At 35.0% G+C, this 12293-nt stretch overlaps 1 protein-coding gene across 1 annotated transcript in view; it reads left to right on the top strand.

Annotated features, from left to right (window-relative positions):
* ITGA9 (integrin subunit alpha 9) overlaps nucleotides 1-12293 on the top strand; it is an 838607-nt gene that overhangs the window by 255179 nt on the left and 571135 nt on the right. Inside the window, exons 11-12 of the mRNA XM_053714443.1 lie at nucleotides 7888-7982; nucleotides 9275-9365. Coding sequence (XP_053570418.1) covers nucleotides 7888-7982; nucleotides 9275-9365 — 186 coding nt within the window. The remainder of the gene's footprint in view (nucleotides 1-7887; nucleotides 7983-9274; nucleotides 9366-12293) is intronic.

Here is a 12293-nt window from a genome sequence, read left to right as displayed (position 1 = left end):
ACAATCAGATGATCATATTTAGTTCCTGAGCATTTTCCTAGATTCAAATTTTTATTTGAATACTATTTTACCAGTTTTAAAGGGACAGTTTACACCAGAATTTTTATTGTTTTAAAAAATAGATAATATTACCTATTCCTTAGTTCTGCATAACCAACACAGTTATATTAATATACTTTTTACCTCTGTGATTACCTTGTATCTAAGCCGCTGCCCCCATATTTAAGTTCTTTTGACAGACTTGCATTTTAGCCAATCAGTGCCCTATTATAAGTAACTCCACGAACGTGTGCATAATGTAATCTGTATGGCACACATGAAGTAATGCACTCTAGTTGTGAAAAACTGTCAAAATGCATTAAGATAAGAGGTGGCCTTCAAGGTCTAAGAAATTATCATATGAGCCTACCTAGGTTTAGCTTTCAACTAAGAATACCAAGAAAACAAAGCAAAATTGGTGATAAAAGTAAATTGGAAAGTTGTTTAAAATGACATTCCTTATCTGAATCATAAATAAATTAATAAACAAGGAAACTATGGTGTTTGTTAAAATGTAACATGAGATTGCATGAGAATTAACAGTGAAAATTTAAAGTGTGAAAAGACAAAATATGCTGTGAAAAAGGGGTCAAATTAAGGTTGCCACCTTAGCTATGTTTTCCTGGACACTTATGAGTTACACATGCTGCAGGGTGTGCAGGAAGGAACATGTATTGTGTTTCTGGACAGCACTTTTTATATGCACTATTCATATTCCTGCCTGCCTACCCTGCAGCATGTGTAAATTATAAGTGTCCAGGGAAACATAGCTGAGGTGGCAACGCTAGGTCAAATGTGTTTTCAAGAGGGAAGTACAGCGCAAAGTCACTAAAGCCATTAGAAAACTATGTGAAAACCATGTATGCCTGATAAAATGGCTTAAAGGGACATGAAACCCAAACTTGTTTTTCATGATTCAGATAGAAGAGCTGACTTATCAAGCTCCGAATGGAGCTTGATGCCCCTGTTTCCGCGCGAGCCTTCATCATGATATATGCTACATCGTATCATGTCCGCTCGCACATTAATAAATAGGCCCCAGAGTATGCAATTTTAAACAACTTTACTTCTATTATCTAAATTTTCTTTGTTGTCTTGGAATAAATAAACTTTGTTGAAAAGCATGACAGTCTAGTCAAAAATAAACTTTCATGATTCAAATAGGGCATGTCATTTTAAACAACTTTCCAGTTACTTTTATCATCAATTTTGCTTTGTTCTCTTGGTATTCTTAGTTGAAAGCTCAACCTAGGTAGCCTCATATGCTAATTTCGTAGCCCTCTTATCTGAATGCATTTTGACATTTTTTCACAACTTGAGGGCGTTAGTTCATGTGTGCCATATAGATAACATCGTGCTCATGCCCATGGAGTTACCTAGGAGTCCGCACTGATTGGCTTAAATGCAAGTCTGTCAAAAGAACTGAAATAAGAGGGCAGTCTGCAGAGGCTTAGATACAAGGTAATTACAGAGGTATAAAATAAATGAATATAACAGTGCTGGATATGCAAAACTGGGGAATGGGTAATAAAGGTATTATCTGTCTTTTTAAGCAATACAAATTATGTTGTAGACTGTCCCTTTAAGTAGGTTCAGGAGGATCAATAAATTACTGGGAACTAGTTGTTTATTAGTGGCTGCGCCTCTTGTCATTGGCTTACCCAGTGTTTTCAGATAGCTTCTAGTAGTAAACTGCTGCTCCAGCAAAGTATACCTAGAAGAATACATTTTAAAAATAGAAGCAAATTTGAAAGTTTTTTTGTATGCTCTTATCTGAATCATTAAAGGTAGAATTTGGGTTTTATGCCCCTTCAATTATTAGCCCAGAAATGTGTTGAGGATGTATTGTTAAATAAATTTAGCTTGGGGACTCGGAGTCCTCAGTACATATATGGACACCATTCCTTTGGTGTTTTAGTCTTTGTGGGTATCTACCATTTGGGAATATCTGGAGATGAAGTTACGCTATGTTTCTTTTACAGTGCATGTATTGACTAGAATCATTGTAGATTTAAATACCCTGGGGAAACCTCTTGTGACATACTTGAAAATCATCATGTCCAAGATTGAGCTCCTTTTAATCCCCACCTCTAATTCTACTCCAGTTTCTATCACTGTTGGCGACACCACTATCTCCCCATCACACCAAGTATGTTGCCTAGGAGTTACACTTGACTCCAATCTGTCCTTCATACCCCACATTCAATTGCTCTCTTCATTCTGTTGCAACCACCTACGCAATATCACCAAAATGTGTCAGTTTCTGAGTGCTGAAAATACTAAACAGATAATCCACTCCCTAGTAAATTTCCTACTTGACTACTGTAATAACCTACTAACTGGCCTTCCTCTCCCCCCTTCAATCCATCCTAAATGCCTCTGCTAGACTAATCCACCTCTCCCTACCCTCTGTATCTGCTGCACCTCTCTGTGAGTCTCTTCACTGGCTCCCCATTCACAGCAGAATTAAATTAAAAATTCTCACCCTGACCTACAAAGCCCTTTTAAATGCAGCCCCCCCCGTCCTCATTTATCAGCAAATATACTCCAGCCGGCCCCCTAAGATCAAACAACGATCTACTCCTTGCATCTTCTAGCCTCACCTCCTCCCATGCTAGACTACAGGACTTATTGGTGCGGCACCAACCCTCTGGAACACACTTCCTTGAGCTGTCAGACTTTCCCCTAACCTCTCCTCCTTTAAACGCTTCCTTAAAATCTTTTTGTTCAGGGAAGCCTATCACCAAATCAGTAACAAATGAATTCCACTTGCCTAATAGTTGCCCTCTTCTAGCTCCACACTAACATCATTACCACATTTGCAGTCCCCACCTCCTGTTTCTCACCCTCCTACCCATCTAGATTGAAGTTCCCATGGAAACAGGGCCCTCAATTCCCCCTGTATTTGTTAAATTTTGTCCGGTGTCTAATATTGTATTGTACTGTACTTTTATCTTTGTACCCATGGACAGCGCTGTGGAATCTGTTGGTGCTTTAGAAATAATAATTAAATAAGTTCAAATTGAACGTAGCATAAAAAGTATTTTCACCCACAACTAATACTGCTGTATGAATGTTTACTGGTTGATATGGACAGCTGCCACCATTTGGAACCAGTTTCTACCAACCTGGTAAGAAAATGTTTTATTCAACACAAAAAAAAAAGCCTCAACAACAACAAAACTGTAATACATTCTGAAATAGGATGGAACGAAAAGTTCAATGTTCACTTAAAGGTACAGCATACTGTAAAACTGTTTTTCCTTAATGTATTTCCAATTACTTGTTATACCAGCTGCAGAGTATAGAATGTATGAGAAATTGCATTTTCAGGTTTATTTGTGTATATGAAATAGCTGGTTTTGTTCTTTGAAACCACAACCTATTACAATGGGTTGAGCTTGCAGGTAAAATGAGATCTCATTATCTTATCATTGTGTGTACACACCCTTGCTTCCTCATCATATATTTGTAAACCAAAGCCCAATACTCAAGAACAAAGGAAAAGTTGTATTAGTTATCTCTACTTCACCCTAATGTGAATGTATTCTTCTGCTGGCTGTGTTTCCATTGCATGCCAATAGCCTGGACTTAAGTATAAAAACTTTCAGTATAGGTGGGGATACCCTAGGGTAAATCAGCTATTTCAAATGCTGAAATAAGTTTAAATAAGCTACTTGTGAACAATTTAATGTACTCCAGAAGGTAAAATTGATAATTGAGAACAAATTATCATTAGGAACAAGGGGAGAAAATGTTTGGGTAAACTGTCCCTTTAAGGTTGAAATCCCCTTACATTGTATAGGACGGAAGGTAACTCTATTGACTGAATTGAGATCATTTTAGATGAGTGGAACTTTTGATGAGGGAGAGATAGGAGGGGTTGGCCATTGGAGGTTGTGGTGGTTAGGGGGTTAAAAGGACATGAAACCCAAATGTGTTAAAAAAAAAAAAAAACCTTTCCAATTCACTTTTATTATCTAATTTACTTTGTTCCCTTGATATCCTTTATTGACAGGCAGGCTCAGGAGTGTGCACTTGTACAGAGCATTGCTGCCATCTGGTATAGTTCTCAAGACATGTGCAATACTACTTACCCAGTTATTCAACAAAGAATACAAAGAGATCAAAGTCAATTTGATTAAATAAGTAACTGGAAATACTTTATACATTGTATGCTCTTTCTGAAACATGAAAGAAAACAAATTTGGTTTCATGTCTTTTTTTATCTGAAGGGAGTTTATAAATCCAGAGAGACTTACTTATATTGAGAAACTAAAAGTGGCTTATATTATGCCCTAGTTAGTGCTAAAGGGACAGTGTACTGTATCATAACTGGGTCACAAAGTTCTATTTCAATTTGTTATAATTTCATAGGTAAAGTAAGGGCGAACAAACACCATAATGTGACCCCATAGACATAGGCTAAAGTGTCCGCAAACTGTGTGAGGATATTCAACTGAACATGTTCCTGGGAAAGGAGACCGGTTTAACCGGACAGGAGTATTCACCACCGCTTAATATAAAAGTTCAGCTATTAGCTATAAGGCTGTATTCACAGGGACAGCTCTCCTAAGAAATTGCTCATGGCTGTTACAGGTCCGTATTTCCCTCTGGCTGTAGGCAGTTTGTCGGGCAGACCTCCCTCTCAACTTTTGATAAGTTTGCCAACTATTGTATTATTTTGTGTCTATTAAATGTTTTCTTTTCTTTTTCATAAGCATACCTGGATTCATGTTGTAATTATTTTGCTCTAAGTGTTTTTCTTTTATACCTATGTGCTGGTTAAGAATCACTATTTGGTCTTTTCTTTTATATATATATATATATATATATATATATATATATATATATATATATATATATATATATATATATATATATATATATATATATATATATACAGTTGTGCTCATAAGTTTACATACCCTGGTAGAATTTATGATTTATTGGCCATTTTTCAGAGAATATGAATGATAACACAAAAACTTTTCTTTCACTCATGGTTAGTGTTTGACTGAAGCCATTTATTATTAATCAACTGTGTTTACTCTTTTTAAATCATAATGACAACAGAAATACCCAAATGACCCTGATCAAAAGTTTACATACCCTGGTGACTTTGGCCTGATAACATGCACACAAGTTGACACAAAGGGGTTTGAATGGCTATTAAAGGTAACCATCCTCACCTGTGATCTGTTTTCTTGTAATTAGTGTGTGTGTATATAAAAGGTCAATGTTTCTGGACTCCTGACAGACCCTTGCATCTTTCATCCAGTGCTGCACTGACGATTCTGAGTCATGGGGAAAGCAAAAGAATTGTCAATGGATCTGCAAGAAAAGGTAGTTGAACTGTATAAAACAGGAAATAGATATAAAAATATATCCAAGGAATTTAGAATGCCAATCAGCAGTGTTAAAACTCTAATCAATAAGTGGAAAATTAGGGGTTCTGTTGAAACCAAACCACGGTCAGGTAGACCAACTAAAATTTCAGCCACAACTGCCAGGAAAATTGTTTGGGATGCAAAGACAAACTCACAAATAACTTCAGGTGAAATACAGGAATCTCTGAAAACATGTGGTGTGGCTGTTCCAAGATGCACAATAAGGAGTCACTTGAATAAATATGGGCTGCATGGTTGAGTCGCCAGAAGAAAGCCATTACTGCCCAAATGCCACAAAGTATCTAGCTTACAATACGCCAAACAGCACAGAGACAAGCCTCAAACCTTCTGACACAGTCATTTGGAGTGTTGAGACCAAAATTGAGCTTTTTGGCCACAACCATAAACGCTACATTTGGAGAGGAGTCAACAAGGCCTATGATAAAAGGTACACCATTCCTACTGTGAAACACAGAGGTGGATCGCTGATGTTTTGGGGATGTGTGAGCTACAAAGGCACAGGAAATTTTGTCAGAATTGATGGCAAGATCAATGCAGTATATTATCAAACAGAACGCCTCATTTTTCACTTCTTGATTAGAGTTTGAACACTGCTGATTTGCATTCTCAATTCCTTGGATATCTTTTTATATCCCTTTCCTGTTTTATACAGTTCAACTACTGGATGAAAGATGCAAGGGTCTGTCAGGAGTCCAGAAGCTCATTGACCTTTTATACACACACACACTAATTACAAGCAAACAGATCACAGGTGAGGATGGTTACCTTTAATAGCCATTCAAACCCCTTTGTGTCAACTTGTGTGCATGTTATCAGGCCAAAATCACCAGGGTATGTAAACTTTTGATCAGGGTCATTTGGGTAGTTTCTGTTGTCATTATGATTTAAAAAAGAGTAAACACAGTTGATTGATAATAAATGGCTTCAGCCGAACACTAACCATGAGTGAAAGATATGTTTTTGTGTTATCATTCATATTCTCTGAAAAATGGCCAAGAAATCATAAATTCTGCCAGGGTGTGTAAACTTATGAGCACAACTGTATATATGTGTGTGTGTGTGTGTGTGTATGTATATATATATATATATATATATATATATATATATATATATATATATATATATATATATATACATATATATATATATATTGTGTGTGTAGATAGATACCTATGATAGATATTTATATATCTATAAATGTGATGTCATATATAGAACTTAAACTATTTTATTTTACACTGTATGTTATTAGTAGAAGATATTCCCTCTACACACAGTTTTGGTTCCTATAAGTAAGAGACTTTTTAAAGCAACAAAAACACAATCAAAGCAACAGATTGAAATTCCTGATTACAGCTGACTCCATTGTAATTTATGCTTCAAACTGTAATTGTGTAAAGATATATGAACAATCGCAGAAAGAGAGAAGTGAGGAAACTAAATGGCTGGAACAGGGGAACAATAAATGATTGGGCCTAAACCTAAAAAAACAAAATAAAAAACACTGATGTTAAAGTTGTATTGCTTTGTCTGATAAAATTAATTATTATTGTTATGACTCTGATGGACTGATTTAGGGCCTGATTTTCACAAACTCGCCGGCATGAAGAGAAATCTCACCAAATCTTTGGGGGCATTTTCTGGGCATTATGTTGCAATGTAGGTGCATGCTTCACATTCAGAACCCTGCATAGAAAGAAAAACAAGTGTCCAAGAAAAATAATCTCCTTTTTAAAAGTGTTTGAGTGGCCTTGCGGTACTGACAAGACTTGTTAGATCATCTCGCCAGAGAAGAGAGATTTAGATCATCAGACCCTAAGAATAAAGTGAGGGAACATAAGTGAAATGGCTGAGACAAAGTGATTGGGCCTAAAACTAAATGTAGCCACCAATCAGCAAGCACTACCCAGGTGCTTAACCAAAAATGGTCCGGCTCCTAAGCTTTACATTACTGCTTTTTCAAATAAAGATACCAAGAGAATGAAGAAAATTTGATAATAGGAGCAAATTAGAAATTTACTACTCTATCTGAATCATGAAATAAAAATGTGGGTTTCATATCCCTTTAAACAGGATACAACTACTCTACTCAAATTATTCTACTGCGTTTGAGCATTTTGTTATTGCTCTATTACTTGCTTATAAGTATGTGTTTAACTCTTTCAAAAGGGTTAAACATATAATTAAAGGCAGTTCCAAAGCAGTGATGTACTACCAGAATATAGCTGAAAACATGTATATAGCCATCAATTAGCAGCTAGCTCCCAGCAGTGTATCACTGTTCCTGAGGCTACCCATGTATGCTGTACAACATAGGGCACCAAGACAATAAATACATCTTTAATCTCCATTACTGATTCTCCATCAGAATCATGAAAGATCAGTTTTGAATTTCATGCCCCTTTTACGATTTTCACTTTTTTTTTTTTGTAAACAGATGTAGCCATTGGAGCACCAAAGGAAGATGACTATGCAGGAGTTGTCTATATCTATCATGGCGACGCAGATGGAATAGTGCCTCAATATTCAATGGTTGGTGCTCTATTTTATATAATTATTTGAAGAATTCTTTAAAGCAACATTTAGTTAGATTAATTAAAAGGAATATGGGCAAGAAAGTTCCAATAGTAATTTTGAAAAAAAATAAAAATAAAATCGAGTCATAAGATCCTAAATTCAATTACAGACATATTAATGTTATACTTAAAGAGACATAACACAATTAATTTTACACTGCCATATTGTTAACAACATTTGAAGGGCTTTACTATTTCATAGCAATCCAGAGATACACCCATTGAAAAGCCGCGATAAATTTTGTATTAATGGGGCTCCATTTACTAAGCAGTGAATGGTGCCATGGAGCCCACTTTCCGCAATGTAAGAAGCAGCAGACATCCAAGTGCTTGGTCAGTAGCAAAATTGAGCAGCGAACGCACAGTCTTTACCGTTCTGTCGCTGCAAAGTCAAGAACCTCATCTGCCTGTGGCACTCCAGGTCTTCAATTCTTCGGGGGGGGGGGGGAACACAATCTGACAAATTTAATTTTATATATATTAGGCAACGTAAATAATTACTGTACATTGCGATCTTTTAAACTGTGTTTTAGTACACATTTGGAGTTTCTGTTTATTTTTATTTTTGTGGAATGGTTGCATTATTTTTAATTTTCTTTTAATTATTGTTAAAAACTTAATTTTCTGCTTAAAATAAACAATCTAATCCCTTCAAATCTTGCTTGTTTTTCCGGTACACAAATGTGTAGTTGCTTTACATTGCTCCACACTTTAGTTTGATACTGAAGATTTATTATGTGTGCTTACTGGACAAACGTGTAAATAGCCTGGGAAATTGAGGAAGGGTGGAGGTTTTGAAAATCAATTAAATATTAAATCAGGCATCACTCTATAAACTTAAAGTTAATTACTTTTTATGCAAAAAGTATTTAAATCCTTTTATTAATCCAGAAAATGCAGTTTGTTAGTTAAATGTCTCTTTAAAGTGGAAATTAAACACCTCTTGCTTTTGTGTAATAAATGTACTTTGTCCCACATTCCCTAGAGAGGCTAAAAAAAGCAAAATCTGTAACCTAGGTTTTTAAAAATGCTTCAAATTGGCTAAAATCTGTAACCTAGGTTTTTAAAAATGCTTCAAATTGGCTAAAATCTGTAACCTAGGTTTTTAAAAATGCTTCAAATTGGCCAAAATCTGTAACCTAAATTTTCAAAATGCTTCAAATTAGACAACAGAATATGTGATCATGTATAGTAAATCAAAGTTGTTTATGGCATCCATTTGAACATTTCCTATGCTTTGTTCTTTAGAGGATTTCTGGACGAAGCATAAACCCAACCTTGAGGATGTTTGGTCAATCCATATCTGGAGGTGTTGATATGGATAAAAATGGCTATTTAGGTAAGAATACTTCAAAACATTCCCGTACCTTGTAGGACTGTCCTGTAGTTATGGCTATCTCGCTGTTTCTCTATTCATGAATGTTAGTCACAGTTGTAGAGCAGTGGAGGTGAATCACTACCTGGTTATGTCATCTACGGCTGTCAAGTACTCTGAGCATATGCAAGGCACTTAACAGCCATATTGGATGAGAGAAAAGTGCCAATACTCACACAGACGTTACCACAGATATTCACAAATAGTCATATTACTTAGCAGCTGTAAACAGAAATAAGAAGTTTTTTTCCCCATAATACATGGGTTTGGGAAAGCAGAAAACAATTCTCATAATCTACCCATAATCACAGCTTCACTGGGTCATGCTACCAACATGTTTAGTTTTCACAGAGACTTTGCAAGCCACAATATTTTACCAGTAGATTCTAATTTTAAAATACTATCTTCTTGGGTAGGATATGGCATATGGGTGGGTCCATTTATTTATTTTAGAAAATGTATTTCCTTTCCCCGAACATTTGTGTGTCCCTTTTATTGCTATACAAAAGTACACCATGTTTAGCCAAACACACTGTACAGCCAACCTATTGTGTCCTATAAGCTGTATAGATCTCAATTGTTTGTGTACGTTGTAAATTTGAAGTACTGTAGTTCATATGTCTAAAAAGGAAATCTTTTTGGAGAGATGACGTTAGTAAAAATCCCCAAATCTAAACTTATTCTGAAATTCATACTTTTTAATTATATTTTTTTATATAAAAAATTATTTTTTCCCGTCTGTTATTCACTATTAGACATGTGTAATTATTTTTGGCCGATTCGAATGCATCTGAATTTCGGCACCATAACTAAAATCTTCAAAACTTCTGAAAATGAATAAATTAGTTTCCGAATTTTCGGATCTATTCTTTATCCATATTCGGAATTTTTCATTGTTCTAATCTAAACTGCAATTCCCCGACATTGCCGACACTCACTAAATCACTAAATAAAGCTATTAACCCCTAAACCGACGTTCCCCCGACATTGCCGACACTAACTAAACCTATTAGCCCCTAAACCGAAGTTCCCCGACATCGCCCACACTAACTAAACCTATTAACCCCTAAACCGCAGTTCCCCGACATCGGCGACACTAACTGAAACACTAAAAACACCTATTAACCCCTAAATTACCGTTCCAAAACATCGCCAACACTAACTAAACCTATTAACCCCTAAACCTCTAGCCCGCACATCGCAAAAACCTAAATTAAACTATTAACCCCTAAACCTATCACACCCTAACTTTAACATAATTAAAATAGACCTAAATTAAAGTTACCATTATTAACTAACTACCTATTTAAAAATAAATACAAACTTACCTGTGAAAACCTAATGCTAGCTACAATATATCTATTTACTAACTACCTAGTTAAAATAAATACAAACTTACCTGTGAAATAAAAATAAAACTAATAAAACCTAACACTACTAAAAATAAAAAACCTAACATTACTAAAATATTAAAACTACAATTGCAAAAAATAATAAAGACTGAAATAAAAAAAATTAAAAAAAATACCATTACAAAAAATAACAAACGAAATTATCCAAAATAATAAAAATTATTCCTATTCTAATACCCCGTTTAAAAAAACAAACAAAAAAACCCACCCGAAAATACAAAAAAACCCCTAATCTATAATAAACTACCAAGGGCCCTTAAAAGGGCCTTTTGTAGGGCATTGCCCTAAAGTTAACAGCTCTTTTGCAAATAAATAAAAACAAACACCCCCTAACATTGCAAACCTCCCCCAAACCCACAAAATAGAACTTAACTAAAAAAAACTAATCTACCCAATGCCCTAAAAAGGGCATTCAGATCTTTTTCGGCCCATTAATATAAAAAAAGCCCTAGTCTTAAAAAAAAAAAAAAAAAAAAAAACACCACAAAAAAAAATAAAAATACCTAACACTAATCTCAAAATCGGTACTCATAGTTGCTGAAGTCCGGCGAAAGATCTTCATTCCAGTGGCGAAGCATCTTCATCCAGACGGCTCCATCTTTATCCATCGCGGGACCAGCATCTTTTTCATTCCCGCGGAGGCGGAGGTTCAGGTGGAAGTCCGACGTGGAGGTCCTCTTCATGTGATCGTCCGCTGCACCCTGAGGATTCAATGCAAGGTACCCCTTTTATATTGGGGTACCGTTGCATTCCTCTTGGCTGAAAAAATAAAATCAGCCAATAGGAATTAGAGCTGCTTAAATCATATTGGCTGATTTGAACAGCCAATAGATTTTAAGCAGCTCTCATTTCTATTGGCTGATTCAAATTTTATTTTTGGGGTGTTTTTTTTTATTTTTAATGGGCCTGAAAAACAGCTGAATGCTCTAAAAATGCCCTTTTTGGGGCAATGGGTAGATTAGGTTTATTTTTAGTTTGGGGGGTGGGGGTTTGTAATGTTAGGGGGTGTTTGTTTTTATTTTTTTGCAAAAGAGCTGTTAAATTTAGGGCAATGCCCTACAAAAGGTAGTTTATTATAGATTAGATTTTTTTAATTTTTTAATTTTTTTTTTTTTTTTAAAGGGTTATTAGAATAGGAATAATTTTTTTTTTCTTGGATAATTTTGTTTGTTATTTTTTGTAATGGTAGTTTTTTATTTTTTGTAATTTTAGTGTTAATTATTTCTTGTAATTGTAGTTTACATTTTTATTAATCTTATTTTTTGTAATGTTAGGTTCTATTAGTGTAAGTTTAGCTTTTATTTTTATTTCACAGGTAAGTTTGTATTTATTTTATCTAGGTAGTTAGTAAATAGCTAGCTTAGGATTTATTTTTATTTCACAGGTAAGTATGTATTTATTTTTCAATAGATAGTTAATAATTGTAACTTTAATTTAGGTCTTTTAATGATGTAAAAGTTAGGGAGTGTTAGGTTTAGGG

This window comes from Bombina bombina, chromosome 5 (assembly GCF_027579735.1).
Source record: "Bombina bombina isolate aBomBom1 chromosome 5, aBomBom1.pri, whole genome shotgun sequence".
Lineage (NCBI taxonomy): Eukaryota > Metazoa > Chordata > Amphibia > Anura > Bombinatoridae > Bombina > Bombina bombina.
The sequence above is the reverse complement of the archived record's forward strand: the minus strand, read 5'-3'. Positions and strand labels throughout refer to the sequence as shown.